Below are 26,216 nucleotides of genomic sequence, written 5' to 3' on the forward strand. Positions count from 1 at the left end.
CACAGTTTACGTATGCAGCAATCAGCATGTATAGATGGAAGGGAGCAGATCTGAGCATTCTGATCTCTAACCACATGATTTAAACATACAGCCAAAAACCCACAAGCAGTTACTCATATTTGCACTGCAGCTGAATTTGGTGGCTGTCCTGTACTAGCAGAAGAAAAAAAGAAATATTGATGGAAATTCTGATTGAAAAATTTTGTATGCTGATCTCATTTGACTCTTCCTGATGCTAAAACCCAAACAAATAAACAACTAGCCCCCTGAGTTTTCAGCCATTACAATATTGCATAGCCCACATTATAATGCTACAACGAGAAGAAGCTTTCACCAGTTGCAATTAATGGAGGCTGGTTGTCCACTGGAAATATGGTGATGTTAAGGTTGTATACTGGAAATCGATCATGAAGCAGAAGTGGAGGAGGAAGAGGTCCATCATAACAGCAGTCTTTCACATCTATGCCAGCTTCATTGTCAGAGACAAGAAAGGTTAAGGTTTCAATGAAAGGAGTCAGTCCAATCTCTCCACCTGGAAAAAAAAGTTGCAGTTCAGAAGAAATATTTTTCCAAAACTTCCTGAAGAATTATTTTTGTAATTCAAGGACAGTCTGCAATATTCAAACTCAGAAGAGTAAGACAGACCAAAACAACAGCAAAATCACTAACATTCTTAATGTTGGCTGATGGGGGTGCTGTTTGGTTAGGAATTTGGTTAGTTATTTGTGATTAATTTTAACAAGCATAATTCTATTCTAGAATAAAAGGATATGGAAGAGTATATAACTAAGTTAGTATTACTACTAGTTACAGTAATATTATTCCAATGGTATAATATGATATTGTAATTTTAATGAAATTGCTAATAGTTTTCATTATTCTGTTCTTTGTTCATGAGCAAAATGTACATTTGTGCAGAAAAGGAGGTTTATTGTTTTTCTCTGCATCCTTGAAGAATGTTAGAAAAGATCTTTCTTTTACATATATATATATATATATATACATATACACTGTCTCTATGACAAGTGACAATATCCATGCTCTTCCAGAAGAAAGCTTTTTTGCATACTGAGAAATATGTGTATTCCCATATGCATCTTACCACTACAAAATGGACTATAACAAGGGCTGTGTTTTGTTACCGTACTGTATCTTATGCCTACATGTGATCACTTTAAAAACGTGGGCTGATACAGCACAGAACTGGGAACTGCCACCCCTTGCAACAAGCATCTGAGGCAGAGCGCATTGCAGTTCTCAGCAGTTCTGGCAGTCTGTGTCTTGCATTGCTGCAAGATATTACTGCCCGCAAAGGAAAGGCAATGACTCCCACCCTCTCTTGCACAATCTACTGGCAGCACATTTAAGGTCTAGAAATTTGGTAATTAAAAACAAATGCACTTGAAGGTCAACTTCTGCCCTTCATTGCCTCTGCAAAACACTGCCAATGAAATAATGCTCCTGTTTTCTTTAGGATGCTGAAGAGAAGTTTATTATCGGTGGCCATAATCAAGCACTTCCTTCTCTTCTCAAATACCAGCTGTTCATTTTAGACAGTGCCAAGCCTGAAAATATCACATTTATTCTTCATGCTCACACAAAATTACAGACTAATTACACAAAATCTGAAGCCTTTAAAAAAATAAAAAACAAACGAAAGCTGTCATCAGAGATGTAGAAAAGAGAACCTCTTTAATGCTAATGAAAGGACCACATTAAGGAGGAAAGAGAGTTAAATGGCTCTTGATTTCCGTAAGTAATTTTAAAAAGTATTTGTTTAATTTTAAAGATTAAACCACAAAATAACATAGTTAGCACTGTGGTTGTCTTGAAGAAAATCTGAACATTATTTTTCTTCTGGTACTGAAAGACTATAAGAGCTCCAAAAGTGGATATTCATCTAGATTGGAGAGGCAAGCAAGTAGTACCTTAGGTTGTCACAAGCTTTCTATTAAAACTAAGCATCCTCATTTACAATATTACAGTATTTTATCTAAACATGACTATGGAAAAAGTTAGACTGGTTTTTTTTAGTATCATGAAATAAGTAAGACAACTCTATCTTGTACCTAATTTAATAGTAGTTTTGCCAAAAAAGCCCAGGATATTTTATAAGCAATAGTGAAAAAATCCTCCAGGATTATGATGCATTCATCTATTTGCTCTGATATACTTTTGAGCTCAAACAGGAATTTGGAGAACACATTAAAACATTTGGTGGTTGTGTATCATCACTCCTCTTTCTAAGCCAGATTCCTTTTAACCCCAGTCACAATAAATATGGTTTCTGAGTAGTTCCTGCCGAATTTCTGCAGAGATTATATGGATTATTTTCTAAGTTTTCTGCCAAAAACTCTCTGACCACCTCCCAGTCTAATTCTCCTTAACCTACTTACTGGTGTGTTTATATGTGACTAAACCAGAGATGACATCAGCCTGGGAGAAACGATCCACAGCAATGCCAGCTTTCCTCAATATCCCATGGTAGGGCTGGTGAGCCAGTATAAACATCAGTTTCATGTCATCACTGTCTGCATCTGTGGCATAGATATACTTTGAGGAGAGGACCACTTCTTTGCCCTCCAGGCAGTGAAGCACAGGAACAAGGTCTGTTTGGATAATGGGTGGTTCATCGTTCACAGGCAACACCTAATCAGAAAAATAATTTCTGATAATAAACAGGAAAACCACTTTTTCATTTCAATGAAATCTGTTGTTTAAATACATTTCTTTCCAGCTCAAACTGTAAGTGCTATAGCTTGAGAAAGAAATTTCACTCATTGTATTTAAGTACAGAGAGAATAATTTCATCAGAAGAACCCAAGCTAGAGCAAGGACAAATGCCTTTCAGCTAGTATAAAATAAATCTCTTCTCAAATTTGTCACATGAATCTGAAAGCTGGGGCAAAAATTGAAAGCGTAACAAGTCCATTATTTTCCAATTTCCTGGGAAAAGTGAAGACTTTCAGAAATCAAGCTTTGTGCTATTCTACACAGGCAATTTTTCTCAGGAATAGGCAACACACTGACCTTGACCTGCAGGCTGAAATCTACAAAGTGAATACCATCTGTGGCTGCAAAGAGGACAACATCAGTGAGAGTCTCAGAGCCATCATGCCTATACCTTTGGGAAAAAATAAAATAAATTTTTTTAAAAAATTAAAATATCGCATATGCAAAGAAGTTGTGCTTTTTGGTCAAGCCAGACAATGTGGAACCCTTCCGATCCCTATTTAAGACTGCCAGTTCTGGATCAGAGTGCCTCCAGAGGGCCTGTGGGGCTCCTACAAGAAGAAAAGCCCTAGATAAGCCAGACATCAGCTGGGAAAAAGGGAAGAAAGTTTCACTGAGGCTGTTTCCTCTGTGTTCTGGATGCTTGTGTCATCTCTGCAGTAGCTGTCCTCTTTGACTAACAGACTGAAACAGAATCCAGGAGCCCTAATTCTGCATGTCTGTAGAAAGTCAAGTCTTGTTCTTGCCACAAATACAGCAGCAAAATTTTCACCTCCAAATTAATCAGTGTCAATACAAGAAAATTAACCAACTTTAATAAACACACAACTACCTTAACAAGGAAAAAGCTTGCAACCATTGCCTTCTCCACAGGAGCTGCATGGCTGAATACAGAATTTGTCTCCTCATCTGCACAGAGCAGTGTTTTAGAGAGAAACTTACCTACATCAAATGTGGTTGTTAGCTGCTGCCTCCTGGCCACACAACAGCTCAGTTTCAGCTGTGACTGTTGTGGTCCCAAGGCTCAGCCAGCAATCTGGGCCTGGAGCAGCTCTGCCAAAGCATTGCTATGGTGAGTACAGCTAGCTGTACCGTCTGCACTTCACAACACTGCAGGCTTTTACTCATCCAATGGAAAGACTCAGCCACCAAAAGAGGAAAAGGCAGCCACTCCTCTAACCTGACTGCCAGGGTACGCAGGTCCCCACAGGAAAACCTGTCGCCTTCATTCATGGGAATGCTGTCCAGCTCCACCACCCCATGCTCAGGCTGTCTCTGCAGGAGGAGGAATAGATGTTCCTGTTTTGTGTCCACATCAGAGATGAGAATGTGTGCCTCTGTGACAGGACTCAGGCCACCCTCTTCCACTCTCAAATGGCTTGTAGAAACCTGCATGGAAGAGAAATGTTGGACTCTCTTTTCTACTGCACCCCCACAGATACACCAAACAAGGCAATTTCAATTTATTATGATATGACGATGTGTAACACCTTAAAAATCAACATGCCAAAGGCTATACTCCTTTCTGCTGCATTATAAAAACCTAAGGAGTTTGCTAATAGTAGGCCTTAATACATACAGTCAAGTCCTTATCCCAGTCATGGAGGCTTCTGGCCTTCATCGGCAATAGGCAGCTCAAAGAGGAAAGATGCAGTTTTGCTAACCAGGATGTGACATACATCTTCTTGTACAGCCACTCTGAAGGTAACCCTCATCTTGTTTAGCACCTTGTGCACACACCAGACCTCACCTTCCACTTCAGTCTCAATGGGGGTGACATGCAAGACACTGAAACCCTGATCCCGTGGAAGCTTCATTTTTTACTTCAGTCAGATAGGACGTCTCTCTGCATTTCTGTTTCTACCTAAAGCCATTTCCAAGTCCTTCCCTTTCACCCTCACCACCACCCTACCTCTGGGGCTTGATTGTCCACAGGAAGGATTGTAATATTGAAGCAGATCCCATACAAAGTTCCACCATGCAGATTGCTGACGGCAAAAATAAACTGGACTTGCTGAGGTTCAGGCCCGATGTCTTGCAGAGGCGGCATGTAGGCAATTTTCATATAGTTCACTGCATGCTGCAAAAAGAGCAGAAGTTTGCAGGTAGGAAGAGATGATGAGAGTAGCCATAATTCAAGACATTAGGGACTTTTCTCATCTTCTGATTAGACGTTACCCAAACTGCCAAAATAAATTCCAGAAACTTTGCATATACTCTTTAGCTGCTGGCAATGTCTTGATTAAATCCATCTTTATAAATTCAGTGAGTACAAGTTCAAATACTCAGACTTGTGGCAAAAAATACAGGCAAGGTTTATAAATTATAGCAGAGGCAACTGCCTTACCTTACTGAGAGAAGTCTTTAAGAATACTGATGCCAGGGCCTTTTCTAACTGTGACTTTAAAATAAACAATCCATCAAAGCATAGCTTTTCATGTAACATCTCCCATAACAGTAGAATTTGCCCTCACCCATATGAATAAACTGCACACCTTGTCTCCCCAGGTGACAGCAGGCTGGTAAAGAGGCTAATCACAAAAGTTTTGCATCCAGGCACCCATATTAGTGTATGAAATAACTGATTTGTAGGCTCAGAGCTCTCATTATGGTAGTGCAATTATGCAACCTTAACAATACAGCAGGATATAAAACAGGGCACTTTGCTAATACTCATTAAGACATCTGTCAATCTACAGAAGTACAAAGACTGAACAACAAACTACTGGAAAACGTCTGTTCCAGCCTGTACCGTATCTACCAATGGAGACATGTAGAAGAAGCAGGAAACTGTCAAGTTCTCATTTCCAAATTTTATGAGTTTTTTCCTTCCTCTTAACACCATGCTGGAGACAAATTCAGCCTATGCTAGGAAGTGCAGCCTCCTGGTTTCAGAAGGAGATTTGTGTTTACATACTACAGAAACTAAAGCATGATGGAAATTTGTTTTAAAAGCTGAAATGGAATTAGTTAAGTTTTGTTTTCTTAAGTAGAGCTCATGGTAGTATTGTTCCTCATTTGTCACCACTTTTTTTCCTGCCAAAAAGAAGCTGTATGTTTGTAGTTTTTAAAAATTTTTTCGAACAGGTTATAGTATCAGGTAACATAACAAACCTGAGTAAATGAGTGCAGTGCAAGAGCAACAGGATCCTTGACCAGTTTGGGGATAGTGTCCACCAGAAATAACTTGCCAGCATCTGAGTCACTGTACAAAGATACATCTGTAAGATCCTCATTAACAATATTGAAGAACAGGAAAAACAGCAGTCACATAGCTCAACCTTGCATTTCACATTAGCTGCCCACTTTCAACTGCATTGAAAGGAAAAACATTTTTCTTTCTTCTATCCTTGTTATCTACCTAGATGTTATCACAGAAAGCTGACCACAAGAAATATTTTTCAAGATAGTTACGAAAAATCATTGCATACCTTATAAGCAAGCTCTGGGTTTGTCTCTGCACACCCTAAATACAATTAACATCACCTGCAAGTCTAATCGGTAACATTATTACCTACACACCTATGTTTATCTTTACATATCAAAGAAATTATTTCTGGTTTACATGCATCTTACAAACTTCTGAACTGAACAGTTTCCAGCAAGCCACCTTTTCAAGAGCAGTAACAAGTAAACTGGATAAACATGTGGCTGTTTGAATAGAGGAAAAGCCTAAATGTCCTTCTGTCCCAGCTGCTAACTGATTATCCTCTGTTGCTTGAGGTCAGAATTGAAAGTGTTGATCTTGATTTTAAACCATACAATGGCTGGATTTTAACTTTCCTATTTAGCAATTTATTCCTGATACTGTAATGAATTTACCAAATGATGAAGCACCATCAGTGACATGTAATTGCTACCACACCCATTCATTCTGTACTCCTGTTACACCCATAACCTGTTTTGTCTGCATTCTGCTTCACAGGTTCCTGGTCTAGGACCAGGAATCTCCCACAGTGCATGGTAATAATACATAGCCTAGAAAAACCTGTAGCAAGTCATCTTCTCAGGCTGGGTCAGCCACACTCTGTCAGTTAGGAGGGGTGCTGTGACGTGTGCTCAAAGCTGTACAGGATCCTACAGGTCAGTGTAAAACACAATTCCAACAAAAGGAAAAAAAAAAAATCGTGCTTTCCTCCTTTTTATTTCTTGCTGAACAATACTTTTTGTATATTATTCTGTTGCTTTCTGCTCTAACTGACCAATAACCATCAACGTGAGAGCTATTGTCACCTGTGTTTCATGCAAGCACATGAAGAACCTAAAGCACAAACACGCTGCTGCCACTGAGGCTGCTCCTCTTACAAAGGTCATTGCCCTGTCCCACCTAGAAGGTATGGCATGTGACACCTACCCATGTGCACAAGAGAAAAATGGGTAAGTGGTTATGGTGTATGTGAGTTCCCTGTCTTGCTCTTCCACATCTATGAAGTGGAGATGTTTCTTAGTTAGGTGAGCAATCTCAGTCTCCTTAACAACCAGGTGGCGGGTCACTCCTGGGGCTTCCCTTGGTAGCTGATCGTCCACAGGGATAATGTGTACTGTCATCACCTGTAATGAGGAAGACAGTAAAATCAGCAGACATTCCACCCAACAGAGACTGTTCAAACAGCTGTTTTCAAACAGAAGTGGATCACTGGAGGATGAGATATAGGATGTGGCTGTCATGCCTTATAATGAACACATGAGTAATGGAGATATACAACATTAAAATGCAAAACCTGTGAGTCTTAGTGGTGTCCCTGTAAATTAAAAGCAAAGTTAAATTCAGTATGTTTGAGTCCTGGGTAAAATAAATTGTTTCTTCTCAGTTTACTTCAGGAGGGCTGTTTGTTTCTACAGTCTCCAAATCAACTTTGTTTTCAGCATTTCACTTCACAGTGTAGGAAAAGTCTTTGCAATGGACTTGTCTCTCTGGGATCAGGCAGAGAGAATTACCCCAGGGAAAGGAAGAACAAGAGCTAGCTCTGAATAACATTAGTAGTGATGAGCATGGAAATGATTGATCCTCTGTACTTGGCATTGGTGAAGCCACACCTCTAATACTGCGTCCAGCTTTGGGCACCTCAATACATGGAAGACATTGAGGTGCTGTAGTGTGTCCAGAGAGGTGCGACCAAGCTGGTGAAGGGCCTTGAGAGCAAGTCTTATAAGGACCAGCTGAGGGAGCTGGGGCTGTTCTGTTTGAAGGAAGGGAGGCTGAGGGGAGGCCTCATCACCCTCTACAACTACCTGAAAGGACATTGTAAAGAGGTAGATGATGGTCTCTTCTCGCAGGTAACTGGTGATAGAACAAGTGGAAATGGCCTCAAGCTGCACCAGGGGAGGTTTAGACTAGACATTAGGAAGAACTTTTTCCCTGAAAGGGTTGTCATACATTGGAACATGCTGCCCAGGGAAGTGGCTGAGTCACCATCCCTGGAGGTGTTTAAAAGTTGTCTAGAAGTGATGCTTGGGGACATAGTTTAATGCTGGACTTGGTAGAGTTGGGTTAATGGTTGGACTAGATGATCTTGAAGGTCTTTTCCAACCTAAGTTATTCTGTGATTCTGTGATGGGAAACAGAAAATAGCTATGCCAGATTGACTCTGAAGTCTGTCAGAAGCTGTAAAATTACCAGCTATTTGAAAGAAAAAAAATGCAGGACTTTGCCAGAGATTGCTTATTTCATACCTGTGGCTCCGAGAGATTGGGAGGGTCATGGCTATCACAGAGCACAAACTCAAGGGAATCCTCAAATACTTCTCCTCCCAAATGACAATAATAAATTATTCCATTAAATAGATCCCTCTGAAGAAAACTGCTGACAGCATAGCCTGTTAAATTGAAGGATATATATTCTAATTAACAGTGCATGATTTTAACCATTCATAAAAATTCTCAATTAACTGTGCAGGTAACTGGTGAAGCATAATGTCCTCTTCCTTACTCCAACTAAAACAAGCCCTTTGAAATGTTACCTCATTGTCTTCTGTGTTTCCTGAATATCATCAGCTTCTTTTCAATGTCACTTAAAGATCATCAAAAAATGAAGTAACACCACAAATGGGCCTAAAGCCTTGTTCAGAGGACAAAAGAGAATTTGCAGCACTAACAGCCCCTGCAGTCTACCACAGAGATTTATGAGTTCAGAGAAATGTAAGGAGATCTTTCTTCTTCTTTTGCAGATCCTTGCAGATAAAAGAACGCCTGACTAGCCCAACTTTTCTGAAGGAGAAAAATACAGTAAAAAAATAGACTCAGAATGGAAGAATTATGGGATAAATTGTGTTAATAGGTATAGTCATCCTGGTGCATAGACCAACATTAATGAATAATGGGGTTTTACAGTATAATGAAAGAAGTCCTAATTTTTCATGGTTTGTCCTGAGCTAAAATAAATTGTCTAATTGTATTATTAATCTGGCTAAAACCTGAGAGGACAAAGTAAAGTGTGCTACTGTGAACTTCTTTCACTACCTATTAAGTTTGGTCCTGGTTTCTTCATGATTTCTCCAGCCTGTGGGGGCTTGGTAATATTGAATAGTATGTAATCATCACTGGAATCCATGTCAGAAGCATGAAGCATGGAGCCCTGAATCAAGATCATCTGTCCCTCATGAACTTCAATAACCATATTGCTGATAAGAAATGGAGGGCTGTCATCTTTAGGGAGAATATTGATTGGAAACTTATGGCGAATACTGTGAGGGCCATCAAAAATCCGAAATACCACAAAGTCCTTAGTAGAATCACTGTCATCATGATGGTAGATAACAGCTCCAGCCTGAATGTCAGAGACCGTGAACATGAATCCTTTCCCTCCTGTCAAAACAGTGGAAGAAAACACATTAAAAATGTTCAGTTCATCCCAGAGGGGAATCCTTCCACCAATATGAACAGAGACAGAGAATGCATTTCTGACTAGAAAAATCAAAGATAACTTCACCTACTGGAAACAAGGCTGCAGAAGTTGACATAGTTAATAAGTATGCAGAATTTGCAACTGTGGTTTCGGACAAAATCTTCCACACATCCATGGCACTAAAGACATTTGGAAACATCAAAGATTTTTGTCTGTTTCCACTGAAATTTCAACCTCTGCTTTCTTTTCATAACATTCTACATGTATCTTGAGCATCAGAGAGAATATGTGTTATAATTACAACTCAGCATTTCATTGAGAGTAAAAAATAATATTTATGGGTCTTGGATTTTCTGCATATTGAGCTTACTGTCTATAAGAAGATAATTTTACACCTTTACTTCACCGGATATGTTAATATACACCAAAATATTTGAGAACTGCAAGCTGATACTGAAAGAGATTATATCCCTTGGCCCTTAGGGGCCCTTGGGCGCCTCCAAGGAAAGTATTTTTCTTCCCTCCATGCTGTGTCACATCAGCAGAGACACCCACAACTATGGGTGTATTCCCACTCCCTTTGTTCCGTACTTGAATTATAGGCAAACCTTAGGATGGAGAAATCTCTGCCTCACCACCAACCAAAAACCTGGTAAAGGTGACAGAAAGCAGGGTACCATTACCATACATACCTCTTTCTTTCTAGGTTTTTGTTTAGCTCTAGGACTGACATTACCAAACTAAACAAAAGAGCAGTGGGTTGATTTATGGTTCCCTGCAGTTAATGGGAATCCCTTCACTGATTCAGTGAGCAGTGGCTCAGACCATTTGCTAGCAGCATGAGAGTAATGCAGTAGCTGGAGAGCTAAACCTGAGCTTCATCCTGAGAGGAAAGAAAATTCTGAATAGTTTCTGTTTCCACCAAATTTCAATACCACCTTCTCCTTTTCTTTTAAATACTTGTTTTATGTCTCTAGGTCATGCATTTTCCATTAATATATTTCAGTGTCAAAAAAATCCAACACTGATAACAGTATCTTTCCACCCTGTCAAAGTGACTTTTTTTACCTAATCATTTTCCCTATGAGAGCAGCACTGTGCTGACTCATGAGGTTGCAAAGCAAAATTACTTGTATTTACAATGCAGAAGGCTAACAAATTAGAAATCTAATTTAATTGCTACTTTTTTTAATAAACCTTGAAGCTGTCAGTAAATAAAAATTGTACCTAAATGTTGTCTGTATTGGCCAGCAAACCAAGATCACTCAGCATTCTTTAGCAGATTCAAGAAAATATGAAAGAAGTTAAGATAGTCATTGCATTTCATGTAGGTCATGCCTGCTCACTGAAAGTATAGGTGATTTGTTTAAAATTTCAGCTTCTGCATGTAAACAAACATTAAGAAAATAAAAGTTGAAATACTGAATTTTTCAATACTCTTGTTTTAATCCTTGGGTTTATCAGGGTTGTAGAAAGGGTAGCCAGTCAGTAAAGGGAACAGAGCTGGCCGGCAAGGCTGCCTACAGTGGCATGGCAGCACAGTCTGCCAGGGAGTTATCCATCATTTAGCCTTCATGGAACAGGCTGCATTAGCTCACCTGGGCTGAATTCTCCTCCAGTGAAGAAACTAAGAACCGGTTTCATTTTCAAGATATCTCCCATTTAAAAATAAAGACAGCATAAATACCCTGTTTGCAACAGTGTTTAAGCTACGCAGCTGACTTATTTTATGAGCTTGTGATTTTTTTAATTTCTTACTGTGCATCCAGGTATTCCTTCCACACCTTCATTCCCTTGTAAATCCGGCTCTTGTGCTGGCAGCCCTCAACAGGGAGTGACTTAGGACAGACTATCAACATCTTATTGACGGTCATGTTATCATAGCCAGCTGTCACTATAGAACACGTTTCCAGGCCCTCCAGTTGAAATTATTTACCTCTCACCGTGAGCCGCCCATGCTGTAAGCCATCAACTGTGACCAAGCGAACATTTTGGATATCATCATTGTCTACAATTTGGAAGTGTTGCCAAGTGATGGGTCGGGATTGCCCCTCCAGGAGGTTGAGGCCTGGAAAGAGCAGAGCGTTATTTCACCAAAACATCTGCAGCATCCGAGGCTGACAGCATCTAACCTTCCTAAAGATTTTTGCAGTCAGCAAAAAAAGCATGTTTAATTCCACCTACATTCCTACCTGTGACGGATATTTCAAGGCCAGCCTCAAAGCTTGGTAAGAGCTTTTATTCTGACATACTTGCCTTTGTCAACAGTCCTTAAGGAATATTTTTTCAGAGAAATAGCATATTCTGGTTCCCAGTAACCTGATAGACTAGCTAGGCACATTTCTAAACATTTTCACAAGCTGGAGCATTACACCTGGGCACTTAGATTTTTTAGTGAGTCTCCATTTAAAAATTTATATTGATGTTCATGACAGAGGACAGTATATTTTCTTTTTCTTCAACAGTCATTTCAGGTGGTGTTTCTCTGGGAGATATAAGGCCTCTTCTCAGCTCCTTCCCTGTTCTACTGAGGAGATTGCATTCTCTCATTCTTGAAGAAAATGCTGCATACTGAAATCTTAATTTTCCTCTAATGCCCTTTTTTCTTTATTTTTCATTCCAGTTAGAACTTAGGAATTTTTTTAGTTGTTGTAATATGTTCCCCCAAAAATGTATAAAGGGATAAAATAGATTTACACTCCCTTAGTTTAGTGATCCTTTAACTGCAGGTGTAAACCTGAATTTTAGAGTTTTGTTAAATCTCTTTGTTAAAATGTTCTAAATTCTGTAGGGAGGACAAAAAAAAAAAAAGAAAAGAAAAAGAGATTGAGGAAAGTAGAGCTCACCTGTGTTCCATGAAACCCGAGGAGCATTTGTATCTGTTGTTCTGATGGAAAGATGTACAATAATCGGTAAACTCCTTTCAAAGTAGAAGTCATGAACCTCAAACCCCACCTGGTGTGAAAACAGACAAATTATTTATTGAAAAAAATAATTGACCCTAAAAGCCAGCTGTGCCAAATCCCACATATACAGAGTGCTTTCCTGCAATATCTTAAATTATTATGATAATATGTTAATAAATTAAACTTGATTTAGCTTCTAAAAACAAGCTTTGAGGTTCTGCACCAAATTAATTAAGTATGCCCTTCACAGGAATGCAGGGAAAGTTAGTTTGCAGTGGATGGAAATTAAAGAAAAAGATACGCATGTTCATGGTTGTTTGGGGTTCAACTAACTCAGCAATTAACACTAGGCTTTTTTAATAATAAAAGGAGGAAGGGGCATTTATTTCTCTTTTAACATAGATAGGACTCCCCAGGCAAAATAAAATAAAATAAAATAAAATAAAATAAAATAAAATAAAATAAAATAAAATTAAATTAAATTAAATTAAATTAAATTAAATTTGGACTGGCAGAGAGAAAAAGAATTCTTGAATTGCCAGATTCCTGAATTGTCACATTTTTTAACCTGTAGTGAAACCATGCTGAAAGCAGAACAGAGAAGAGGTTCCTAAGGACCAGGTGGTTTGATAGAGTGACTGATCCTCATACTGAGGGAACAGAAAGAAAGGAGGGTCGTGTAACAGCCAAGGTTAAAAAAAGACAAGCCTTGTCATCATCAGGTGACAAAGTTACTGTTCCTCTGCTTTCCAGTCCACCATTTCCCCAGCTTACCTTACTCTGATTTTCTGTTTATTCAAAGTGGTACCAATCACTTTGTTTTGTTTGGGTACACCTGTCTCAAAGCGGGAAAAGGAGTTGCCGGGGCTTGTCAAGAGAGTTTTAAACTAGATTTGAAGGGTGAATGGGATAAAACCAGGCTCACTAGAGATAAATCTGGGGTGGCACACCAGCATTTATGGGATGGTGTGCTAACGAGGTCCTTAGGTCTGCCTCTCAGTGGAAGCATGGGGATGGAGATCCACGAGGAAGCAAACGCACAAACTGTGCTAGAAACCACAGAAGCACCTGAGAATGGTCACAGAGGAATGAAGGCTCTTCCCCTCAAAAAGGCAGTGGGATCAGCAGCCCAACTGAAGTGCATCTGTACCAATGCACTTTGCATGGGCAACAAACACGAGGAGCTGGAAACCACTGGGCAATAGGAAAACTGTTAGACAGTTGCCATCCCGGAAACACAGTGAGGTGACTTAGGCAACTAGAGTGACACAATGGATGGCTACAAACTCTTCCAAAGGGGGACAGGCAAGTCAGGAGAGCCAGTGGGGTGGCCCTTGTATGCTAATGATGGTGATGGTAGGGTTGAGTGTTTATGGATAAGAACTGTTTTTGGGAAGATCAATGAGGCAGATATCATGGTGGGGGTCTGTTATACGCCACCCAATTGGGATGAAGAGGCAGATGAAATATTCTATAAGCAGCCGGGAGACATCTTGTTATCACAAGCCCTTGTTCTTGTGGGGGACTTCAACTTGCCAGATGTCTGCTCTATATAAAATACAACAGAGAGGAAGCAGTCTAGGAGGTTCCTGGAGTGTGTAGAAGATAACTTCCTGACACAGCTGATGAGTGAGCCAATGAGGGAGGGCACCTGCTGGAACTGTTTCTTGCACACAGAGATAGAATTGTGGGTGATGTGATGGTTGGAGGCTGTCTTGGGCACAGCAATCCTGAAATGTGAGTTTTCTAGTCTTGGAGAAGTATGGTGGGGGGTCAGCAGAATAGCCACCTTAGACTTCCAGAGGGCAAACCCTGGCCTGCTTAGGAAGCTGATTGACAGAGTCCTTTGGGAGGCAGTCCTGAAGGGCAGAGGAGTCCAGGAAGACTGGACATTCTTCAAGAAGGAAATCTTAAAGGTGCAGGAGCAGGCCTCATGGGCTGAAAGGTGAGCCAGGGGAGAAGACTGGCCTGGCTGAACAGAGAGCTTTGACTGGAACTCAGAAATAAAAGAGTTTGTGACCATTAGAAGAAGAAGCAAGCAACTCAGGAGGACTACAAACATGCCATGAGGTTATGCAGGGAGAAAATGAGAAGGGTTAAAGACCAACTAGAACATAGTCCGGTACTGCCAGAAAAGACAGTAAAAACTTTTCTATAAACACGATAACAATAAAAGGACAGCTAAGGATGAGGGAAAAACATTAGGCACTTCATGCCTTCTTTACCTCAATCTTTAGTAGTAAAAATAGTCGTTCTTGGGTTACCCAGCCCCTACACTGGGAAGACAGGAAGAAGAATGAAACCCCCATAATTCAAGGAGAAATGGTCAGTGACCTGCTGCACCACTGAGACATACATAAGTCTATGGGAGTGGATGGGATTCACCCAGAGGTTCTGAGGGAGCTGTTGGAGGTGCTCATCATGCCACTTCCCACCATTTATCAGTAGCCTTGGCTAACTGGGGAGGTCCCAACTGGTGGGAAACAAAAGTTAGGAGAGACCACAAAAATGATCAGAGCACCTCTCCTATGAAGACAGGCTGAGAAAGCTGGGGGTTGTTCAGCCTGGAAAAGAAAAGGTTCTCAGGAGACTTTATAGCAACCTTCCAGCACCTGAATGGAGCCTTCAGGAAAGCTGGGGAGGGACTTTTTACAAGGGTGTGTAGTGATAGAATAAAAGGTAATGGCTTTAAACTAGAAGAGGGAAGATTTAGACTAGACATAAGATAGTGTGAAGGTGAAGACACACTGGCACAGGTTGCCCAGGAGTGTTGTGGATGGAAATGTCCCTTAGAAATCTTTAGCGCCAGATTGGACAAGGCGGGTTGGAACTAGATAATCTTTAAAGATCCTTCCAACACAAACCATTCCATAATTGCTGCAGTAGGTAGGCTGCAAGATCAGTTGACAATCCTGATATTTAGTCGGCCCACCCTTCGTGGCTTTATATATGTCATCTCTACACAGCTCTACACTGTCACATAGGGATAAAAGCTGTGTGGAAAAGGCACCACTGATCTTTCTAAAGGCTCTTGGGTAGATCTACAACTACTGTTATTCCCTTAACCCTCTATTCTCCTCATTAAAAACAACAACAACAACCAACCAAACAACAAAAACACCACTGTAAAAAAATGCTGTTTAGATATTATTAGTCGAACAGGATAAAAATCTTACAGTGCAAAAACATTGTTAAGTAGTGAGCAACAAATGTCTAATTTGTGTTTTACCTCTGCTCCTGCATGGCATGTAGTTAGAGAAATGGCTTGTTGGGGTTTTTTTCCTGAAAAATATCCATTATATATGAATGTATTTATTTACAGCTTACTGAATCTTAAGGAGATGAAAACCAACAAATGCTCATACATTACTGTTACCTCATAATTCCTCCTCTCTGTGTGACTGTTATTTGGAGGCTGATAGGCAATGAGCAAGTCACTAAGATCTTTCCATGTGAAGGAGCCAATAGATTTTGTGTGGTCAGACAGATGAGTGATGAAGCCCTGTGGAGGTGGCTTGGTAATGTTGAACACAAGCAGGGGTTTTGGAGTTTCATTGTCTTCAACATCAATGGTTGTGGTTGAGAGGGGGGTTAAAATAAATTGATCTACTTCCAGGATGAACTTTGCCATTGAAGCAGCTTTGGGTATTTGATTTGGAACAGCACCTTTAATGTGAACAGGGAGCCATGCATACTCAGTCTACAAGAGGAAAAAAAACAACATCAATTTATGTTACCTTCACCTAGCTAACTGGAGTACATGCTAAAGCAATTATTTCTTTGAAAAGAAAAATTGAAATTTTTTTATGAGAAAATATCTAAAGTAAGTATTCAGACCGCATGAAAAGGTCTTCCAGGTTCACTAGTCCTATTTATGTCCTTAATTTTGGGCTGAAGCAACTTGCCTAATTTTATGTGAATTTAAGTAATAACTTCACCTGACAGAAACATGCATGAGCCATTAATTATTAATAACTGAGTATTTTCACACAACTTTCAACTTATTGATTACTATATACATTGAAACCAGTGTCAGTCGTGCCCTGTAAAAAAGCTTTCAGGCAAAACTCTTTATGTCCTCCAGGAAACAGCCAGAGGTGTTTCCTTGTAGCCATAGTGGCCTAAGTGTAGAGGCATAGAGATAATTTAGAAGGTGATTCAGGACAGCCAGCATGGCTTTACTATGAGCAAATCATGCCTGACTGACCTAATGGCTTTTTGCAGTGTAGTGCATCAGTGGACAAGGGAAGACCTATGGATGTCATCTATCTAACACAGTCCCCACAACATCTTTCTCTCTAAGTTGGAGACATATGGGTTTGATGGGTGGACTATTCATTGGATACGGAATTGGCTGGATGGTCACATCCAGAAGGTAGTGGTCAATGGCTCTAAGTCCAGATGGAAAGCAGTGACAAGTGGTGTCCCTCAGGAGTCAGTGCTGGGACAAATGTTTTTTAATATCTTCATTAATGATATTGATGGGGGCATTGAGAGCACCCTCAGCAAGTTTGCTGATGACAGCAAGCTGGGTGGTGCAGCTGATATGCCAAAGGCACAGGATGCCATCCAGAGGGACCTGGACAAGCTAGAGAAGTGGGCCCAGGTGAACCTCATGAGGTTCAACAAGGCTAACTGCAGGGTTCTGCACCTGGGCCAGGGCAACCAGAGCTATCCATACAGGCTGGGGGAGGTCACACTTGAGAGCAGCCCTGTGGAAAAGGACCTGGGGGTACTAGTGGATCAAAAGCTGGACATGAGCCCCCAGTGTGCAGTTGCAGCCCAGAAGGCCGACTCCATCCTGGGCTGTATCAAAAGAAGTGTGGCCAGCAGATCGAGAGAGGTGATTCTGCCCCTCTACTCTGCCCTGGTGTGACCTCACCTGGAATACTGTGTCCAGCTCTGAAATGTCCAGAGGAGGGCAACAAAAATTAACAGAGGACTGGAGAACCTCTCTGAAGACAGGCTGAAGGAATTGGGGTTATTCAGCCTGAAGAAGAGAAGACTCCAGGGGCACTTTATAGTGACCCTCCAATACCTAAAAGGGGCCTAGAAGAAGGCTGGGGAAGACCTGTTCACTAGAGCTTGTAACAATAGGACAAGGGGTAATTGTTTTAAGCTAGAGAAGGGTAGATTTAGGTTGGACATTAGGAAGAAGTTCTTTAATATGAGGGTGGCTGGTCATTGGAACAGGTTGCCTAGAGACGTGGTGGAGGCCCCATCCCTGGAGACATTCAAGGTCAAGGTTGATGGGGCCCTGGGTAATCTGTTCTAGTTGGAGATGTTCCTGCTTATTGTAGAAAGGTGGGACTAGGTGACCTTTAGAGGTCCCTTCCAACCCAAGACATACTATGATTCTATGATAATACATTCCATTTGCCCAGCTGGCAATGTTGTAAGAAATAAACAGAATTTCAGGTTCACTATCCCTCTTCTGAAAAGGAGCAACTAGTTCAAGTTTTTTAAAAACCAGGAAGACAATCAGAAATGGTAAGGTTGAATAAAAATCTACCTTGTGCAGAGTTTTGCTTCTTCTGTCTGTGAGATCCAGCCTCACAGGAATATAATCGGTGTCAGGTGAGGGAGGGTCAAGGTGCTGATACCGAATCCCCATTCTCAGAAATTCTTCACAGCTCATTTTTCTGTTGTGAATGACTCCTGGTCCCAGCATGCAGCTCCCAGTTCTGCACTGCTGGCCCAGAGTGTGCTCTGTAACCCAAGAGAAGTAATAGTGAAAAAGTTACTGGAGGAGAAACCAGCATGGAAAGCCTGACTGTATGGCTAAACTAACCCTGATAAAAATTTAGCATGATGAGAATTAGGACTCCATTTCTGACTTAGCTTTTTCTACAGGATTTTTTTCTGAACTGACATCTTCCAAGTCCAGCCTCCCTTAGTCTCTTGGGTAAGTGTTGCCTCCAACTACTTCTGTGCTGTTTCTACTGAGTCTTGGCAGTCCTAAAGCCATCACGTTGGTCCACATGTCTAGGAATCAAAAACAGACTCCAGTAGGGGGATTACTGACCCAGATCTGTGAACTGTATTGTGTCCACACAAACTTCACATCCCTTCCAGTTTCAATGGTAGCTCAAGCTGTTCATTGAACTTCACATGACCCACTCTGACCCAGCATGTCTGAAGCAACCCACCACTATAGAATTAAACTGCTTGGTATTTTTGAACCGATTGATAAAAACTAATAAAGCACATCCTACTTGGGCCAGGGAAGAAGCCTTGTGGCTGTTCTCCATGAAGCTTATCTTGCTGGACTTCCCCAGTGATGAGCTGGCCATGAGCAGGCAGCTGGGTTTCAGAAGAGTCTATGGAAATGGTGCAGTCCAGATTTATCTTCCTGTCATAGTCAAAAGCAAGGACATTCTTGTCAATTGCCCTGGAGAGGCCATAGTACTCAGGGACCTCCAGAGCACGGGAGCGCATTTTGATGATGTTACAGTCTGGCTCAAGTAACTGCACATGGAGGGTGAATGTTTCTACAAACGTCTCAGTTTCTGTAAACCTGTCAGTGATAGAAGAAAATTGGTTATGCTTCATGCCATCTTCTATCACTCTGTGAGTTTGGCATTGGACTCACTTTCTAAACTGAATTACTTGAACCCCTTTCTCTCATGTGCCTTAAACCTAACCCCCGATTCCGTCAGAGACCATGAGGTGCCAGACCCTGCTGCCCACATTCCCATACTTGTAAAATGGGTGTCTGAGTAAAGGAAGAGTTTATTCGTGGTGTATATACGAGGGTCTGTGTTCCTATCAGAAGGACCACACATAACATACAGTGCTCTGAAAGTACTGTTGTCAATTTCTATAATAAAAATAAGAATCACTGGTTTTCTGTAACAAGAAATATGTAACATTTATTAATACTAACAAAGTCATTATTTGAGCATAACTGAAATACATTGTAGGAAATGTTTCTGTAAACAGATGGTTACTTTTTGACTAATGAAGCTGCTAGTGGAGTTAAGTAGTTACAGTATGTACAGCAGAATGTGCTGTTACCATGAAAAATGGACTGCTTGCTCTTCCTGAGGGATGCTGTTCTAGTAAAAATGGAGTGTGAGCTCCCATCTCTTCTTACCTGTACAACCTAAGCATGACTATATCTTCATCTAAAATCGGACAGCCATTGTGGGTATATTTGACCTCATTAGGAAGGAAGTGGCAGTCAAAAACCTATGAAGGAGAAAAAATAGACAAGTACAACATTGTCAAGGATATTCACTTCATGGCTTCTGTTCTGCTTCTCTCTGAGTGGCAGGAGTGCATCAGACTAAGGAAATTTTTAGTCTGTAATTTGTTTCCATGAATAGGTATTCAGTGTTCTGTGGTTACCCCAGTGAGAGCAAGAGCAATCATTTGAATGTGTGGCTGCTGACACTCTGTGAGGGAATGGGCACATAGATTTTACTGCTTCAGGCTGCCAAGTTCCTTCTCCAGAGCAACAAATAGTTTGAGGGCACACTCTCTGCCACTGCAGCCTGTGCACTTATGGATGCAGTTGTATTCACTAGGAGAACTGCAGCAGATCTGAAAAAGCCAGCCATTCCTGCAGTACTGTTAGATTTATTAGCTTATGTTAGCTTATATTAGGTTATAAAGTTGCTCATGGTGATAGCCTGATTCTACAGTAAATCCTGCTTTATGGCCACTACCATTGGACTACAAAAGTACAACACTGTGAAACCTCTCTGCTGGAAACCTTGCTAGCTCAGGTTTGTTACATGGTTTTGGAACACTGACTGTAGCAATAACATTTTACCAGATGTCATCTTTGTGCAATATCAGTGTTCAGCCCCAATGTCAGTGTAATCTCAAAACATAAAAGTAAGAAGAATTCCTATATTGTGTCCATCAGAATATTCAAAAGGGACTAATTCCTATGGCACATCTGATACAGGTCAGGTTTGCAGAGATGACTGGCCACAGTTTGACCACCTAAAATAAACACTTCTTTCAGGCTGTTTAATTTAATCTCTTGTTGACTTGGGAAATTAAGGCAACACGGAGAAATGTTTGACTCACTTGAAAAAAATATTACTTTGGAGAGGTCTAACACATTCACTCTTTGGAGCAGGTATTTGGATTCTGGGACACAGGATTTTCATGTCCTCACATATGCCAGTTGGCAAGTCTGGAAAATTGAGATTCACATGTAGCTATATTTCATTACAGAGTTTAACAGCTGAAAACTCCTACCATTTGTAAGACTGGGTCTATGTTATCCTTGTGATAACAGGGAACCTCTGCACAGCCCATGCATAGATGGAGGAGACCTGTATTTCATATCTATAGAGAGACAGAATATATTCCTGTCAGCAAGAAGGAGAAAGCTAGTAATTGCATTTTCTAAGTGTCTCACTAAGAAAGTAGATTTGGTTTTGATTCAGTTTTTATGGGCAGTATTCACACATGATTTGTTCTCCTACAGGATATGTAAAATCTGTTCAGCATTCACTAATAGACTGATGAGGCTATAACTTGTAAGTATTAATACACATAAGAGGCTGACTGAGAAACAACATCTTTCTGGAGAAGGAAGAGGTCATTTCTTACTACTTGTAAAATACGTCAAAAGAATAACAAAAATTAAGTGGTTTGCCTGGATTACTGACACCTCCCCGGTCACTTCAAAGGCTGTTGAAATGGAAGGCGGATTTTAGTAGAGTTCTGAAATGTTGACTGGAAGAGCAGTGCATGGAGGAAGTTTTCAGATGTTATGACTTTCAGTGTAAAAAGAAAGTAATACTTCAAATCCTAAATTGTTAATGGATAGGTAACTGAAGTGCCTCATGACCACTTTGTGGATTTACACCAAAGGGTATAAGACCCAAAGGCTTACTTCTTTCTAGCCGTTACACAGAATTAGAATTTACATCTTTATATACTGCAAAAATAATTAGAGTTTATCAGCTTTCATTATTACTGTCAGTGTCTGCTTCCACTGAAGTTACTCTCAGGTGCTCAAGCTGCATGGTAATTATTCTATATTGCTAATGATTTTAAAATATACTGCCTGATTTTAACTTTCATCGAGAAGCATATTGTACAAATTTTTTTATATTATTATTTTTATTTTTTTAAAATAAGTAATGAGTTAGTTGATTTTCAGATACATGGACTTGCCATTTTTCCTATTGTCTAAAATAATCTTGGAAAAATCCGTAACAGATGAAGTCTTAGACAGTATAATTGATTTTATTGATTGGGACTATTTAGAAAAAAAGTACAAGAACTGTTCGTGTAAAACAAAATTAGTCTCATATTATGAAGGTTTTGACTATGTTGTGGTTGTTCTGTTGTGTATTGTTTTCAACTGTCCTAGAAATAAGTTTTGGGGTTTTATCAGCATTTAACCAACAACAAATGTTTTTCTCTTACTTAGCGTCTTTTCTTTCTTAGTAAAAGTGAACATAAAGGAAGGTGATTGATCAATCAGAGAATCCTAAATTACATCCTACAAAAAAGATAAAGCAATTAAGAGAGGTAGTTAGGTGGTGTGTTACCTTGAGGGAAAAAAAAAGTACATTATATACAAAAGCCATTCATAATACAACTTCCAATAGTTTAATGTTGCACTCTGAAGATGAGATTCATCACTGATGTAAATCAGCTTAGAACTTTCAAATTTAGTAGAGCTTTTGATGACATGTAAGTCTGGTGTGCACCTGATAATGGGATACTACTCAGATGATGGATCCCTGTTCATATCAGAGGGGACTGCCTAGACCAGATGGTTTATCAAATCAAAGAATTAATCCCTTTCTTTCTAAGGCATCACTAGTTCCCTTTCTTAATTGATAACAAAGGGATAGAGAATGAAGGACCTTGCACAAAGGTCTGTTACCACTGACTGACAGTCATCTTATATATGTACAAGACACAATCTGCTTTGCAAAAAGAAACATCTGGTTTATGTTTCCTAATATGTTTTCCCTTTATATGAACAGGCAACTCTAATTGTCTTTAAATTCACTGGGTAAGACAAAAGAGATCTAAATCTTTTCCTAATTACTGTTGAGCTTTGCTTTTTTCTACTTCAACTATTTTTCTATTATAATTTATAATTCAATTGTCATACATTCCTAGGATATTACTCACCTTAGTGGCAGTAGAACAGATCAGACCACAGGCATTTTCTGGCTGTGGAATTTCCTAGTAGAAAGAGCATGAGCGGCACCAGGAGGGCCAAACTCCAGCATCTTTTTTCAAGAATGGTGAAAACTCAGGCAGCATTTTTCAGTGTCTATTTCAGGGTTTAGTAATTTAAAACAGAAGCTCTCTATTTACAAATACTGTTGTTGCTTCTTGCACACCAGGTCATGGACCGCACTTTTGGGACAACACTGTCTTGTTCTTTCCCAGTGATAAAATATGACTTGAGATAATCAGGCTGCCTGTCTCACTGGCAGTCTCCCTGGGGGACCCCATGTGGTTGTGTGTCTCTGGCACTCCCACCTCCCTACAGCTGTGGAAGATGAGAAGGCATCTTTCCTAATGGGATGGTATTTGGGCCAGGAGATATCCAGAGGAGGTATCCTGGGAACCACCAGCAGTCACTGCCCCTCTCCAGCCTGGTGCACTGGGCCACCTGCCCAGCGGAGCTCACTTCTGCAGATGAGGTGTGACTGCAGCCTCCAAAAGCCACGCTCAGCTGCCTGGGTTCACATTAGCCACTTAAAGGAAGTGAGACTGGGAGTGGGGAAATACATGAACCCTAGGTATTTTGGAAAATAAAGTGTGATGAGTAGATATATCCTGGGGTCTCTGGAAAAGTGCTTCTGACCCTGTACTTGAAAAAAATCAGGTTACAAAGGACGAAGTCACTTTAATAAAAATATCTGAGTCCTACTGCAGGTAGAGGCTGAGCCAGAAATCAAAAGCAAAATTACTCACTCAGCCAACAATGAGACATCCAAGTCTCTTTTTTTTCCTCATGGGCCAAACTAGACTGGGGAAGTCCACAAGTGGAATACAGCCAGGGCTCTCTGTTAGCAGAGATCATTTCTGTGGCTCTGAGCTGGACTCTTTCAAGCAGTTCCCTGTCCTTCTTGAACTGTGGGACCCAGAACTGGACACAATATTCCAGATGCAGCCTCACCAAGGCAGAATAGAGGGGAGGAGAACCTCCCTTCACCTACTAACCACACCCTTTCTAATACACCCCAGGATGCCATTGGCCTTCTTGGCCACAAGGGCACATTGCTGGCTCATGTTCATTCTCCTGTCCACCAGGACCCCCAGGTCCCTTTCTCCTACACTGCTCATTATGAATAATTTCATTATTCCTACAAGCTTGAAATTGTAACATAAACTTTTTTTAATGTATTTGCCATCTGCTAGCAATTTAGCTGTTGCAGAGCAGAGCAAACAGTGTACACAATGTGCTTATTGTATGTGATGGGTTTTTTTCTTAATTGCTCTCTAAGTAGCAGCCTTGTGACTAAAATGCAAAATGCTCTAGCCAGCTATGCATTACTGGAGGGGTAATGGCTGCCTTCATGGTGGTAAAACAAGCAGCTGAGAGAGGGAGAGTATCTCCTGAAGTAAAGTTCTGAAATACCCATTCTCTCTTCCTGAAAGAAGACTCTCACCAAACTCCTTCTTATGCACTGTTTTACTGAATGCAGCTTTTGTATTTGAGGGATGTGGTTCTCTTGTCAGCTGGCTGCTTTTAGCAAAGGGATGAATGCCATAGGCCACTCAGTTAAATTTTTTAGTTCAAAAAATTCAATAAAGCAGCTCTTCCTAGTTCCTCCTACACCTGCACACACATGGACACTCAGAGCAGCACAACAGAGCCCAAATACCTGTGGAGTTAGTTTTCCAACCCTCTGCGTTACTGGCTCATTGGTCACTACTTCCACTTTGCAGACATCCTTCTCTCTAGGGATGGAAAATTTGAGGTCATCTTCTGACAGGAATACAGACTGTCCCTTCATCACTTTCATCCCGAGGTTGGTACTGATAAAGGAGCAGCAGCCAAGTCTTAGTACAACAGGCAGCAGTAGAAACAACAAGCTTTTCTCAAAGGGCTTCATATTATGACGGATGCCAGCTCCTTTCGACCAGTGAGAACGTTCTTAACAAAAGAAGTATTCTCTTTCTCCACCAGCAGATTTTCACCATATAATGAAGGAACAAAATGCTAGTTGCAGGTAGCAATGAACCACATATTTTCTATTAATATGTGCCACTTGAATAAAATTTGGACAGGAGCCTTTCAAAATATCCTTGGGTTTTTATAAAATCCATTGGTCAAGCCTGACAAAATGATGAATATGTTCTCAGAGCACTTTGAATGTCTGTTAATCCTGAAAATAGACAGAAATTTTATATAAGGCATAGAGCAACTATTGAGAAAAAAAGAATAACCACTGAAAATCCTTCTGCTATTTCTTACAATTGCCATTTATTGCAAGTAACATATTAACCTCACCTTGGAATACTATTAAGTGCACACATGCTCAGAAAAACACAGAAGTACCAATGAACCTCACCCTCTATGGATCAGCTCTCAATATTAATTCCAGACACCTTCAATCTGTATGCACATATGAACACTAGATGTGCAGCACCCTTTGGTACTGACCTTTTTTACTGCTGGACTAAGTATATATTAATAAAAGAGTAGGAGCATTCAAGTATTTTGAAAGTGCAGAAGTAGGCATTCATCCACATTCAATATATCTGAAAATGGGATAAAGAGAGAATGGCCTTTTTTTAGATATATTTTTGCTTTGCCACTGAATGTGGGGGAAAAAATTCAATCTGTAGTTGAAAATACCCAGCCAGTGCCTCTCTACTCTTCCTGCTATAGTAACTACTCTAGGCTGTCAACATAGAAAGGTATGATATGGCACAACAAAGTGATATGTCACTTAAAAAAAAAAAAAAAAAAAAAAAAAAAAAAGTTAAAATCATTGTGAAGCAAATTCAGAGGAAATAAGGAACAAAAGATAGTACTGAAAATAAAATTACACAAGCCCCTCATGCCATCAGTTACAGTTAATCTTTATCTTTCATGTTTATAAACTCATAAGAAAAGCATAGTTCTCCTGACATCAGACAATCACTACTGAAATCCTCATGAGACCCTGATTTTCACAGTCATCCATAGTTACTAAATTTCTGGCCCAAAAATAGACAGTGGCACAGTTTTAATTAAATTTGATAAGAATATAAGTAGTTTCAAGCTAGTAAAGCATTAACATTCCTTCAATTTCTTGTAAATTTTAGTGCCTTGATAACTTATTTCTGCAGTCTAATTTAACCACAATCCTTCCACCAACAGTGAGATTTCCTGAAAGTTTATAAAAAACAAACCCAAGAGTGTCTTGATTTCCTTCACTATTAACAGATAAGTCTTCATTCTGCTGCTCCTGGCAGGATGACCACCTGCAGCCTACAGTTGTAGGCACATATCCACCTAGTTTTACATTTAATGAACAAAAAAATTATTTAAAATTATTCATTTTCTGAATTAACACAAGTTAGATTCACTTACTTCGGCCCAGATTCAAGATTGAAGACACTGGGACTAACATATGCTTGAAGTTCGATGTATGTTGACTATGTAGTCTGGCAAACAAAGCTTAACTCTGGTTTTCTAGCTCTTTGTCTGAAAATGCTTTTGTCTTGATTTTAAATAACGCAGCTAGATCAGTCTGAACAAAATATGACAGAAAATATAGAATTCTAGCCAAAGGAAAGATGAT

General features: G+C 40.1%; 1 protein-coding gene across 2 annotated transcripts in view; it reads right to left on the minus strand.

The window, feature by feature from the left end:
* The window catches only part of FREM1 (FRAS1 related extracellular matrix 1), a 62,036-nt gene extending 37,497 nt beyond the window's left edge, over positions 1 to 24,539 (minus strand). For both annotated transcript variants that reach the window (XM_051643266.1, XM_051643265.1), the window contains exons 1-16: positions 24,309 to 24,539; positions 19,580 to 19,674; positions 18,699 to 19,000; positions 17,996 to 18,192; positions 15,860 to 16,183; positions 12,424 to 12,532; positions 11,514 to 11,645; positions 9,193 to 9,537; positions 8,407 to 8,549; positions 7,088 to 7,284; positions 5,848 to 5,938; positions 4,646 to 4,813; positions 3,914 to 4,122; positions 3,031 to 3,124; positions 2,397 to 2,649; positions 335 to 532 (exon numbers count right to left, since the gene is read on the minus strand). In XM_051643266.1, coding sequence (XP_051499226.1) covers positions 335 to 532; positions 2,397 to 2,649; positions 3,031 to 3,124; positions 3,914 to 4,122; positions 4,646 to 4,813; positions 5,848 to 5,938; positions 7,088 to 7,284; positions 8,407 to 8,549; positions 9,193 to 9,537; positions 11,514 to 11,645; positions 12,424 to 12,532; positions 15,860 to 16,183; positions 17,996 to 18,192; positions 18,699 to 19,000; positions 19,580 to 19,674; positions 24,309 to 24,539 — 3,088 coding nt within the window. The remainder of the gene's footprint in view (positions 1 to 334; positions 533 to 2,396; positions 2,650 to 3,030; positions 3,125 to 3,913; positions 4,123 to 4,645; positions 4,814 to 5,847; positions 5,939 to 7,087; positions 7,285 to 8,406; positions 8,550 to 9,192; positions 9,538 to 11,513; positions 11,646 to 12,423; positions 12,533 to 15,859; positions 16,184 to 17,995; positions 18,193 to 18,698; positions 19,001 to 19,579; positions 19,675 to 24,308) is intronic.
* Between the last annotated feature and the right edge of the window lie 1,677 nt (positions 24,540 to 26,216).

This window comes from Apus apus, chromosome Z (assembly GCF_020740795.1).
Source record: "Apus apus isolate bApuApu2 chromosome Z, bApuApu2.pri.cur, whole genome shotgun sequence".
Classification (NCBI taxonomy): Eukaryota; Metazoa; Chordata; class Aves; order Apodiformes; family Apodidae; genus Apus; species Apus apus.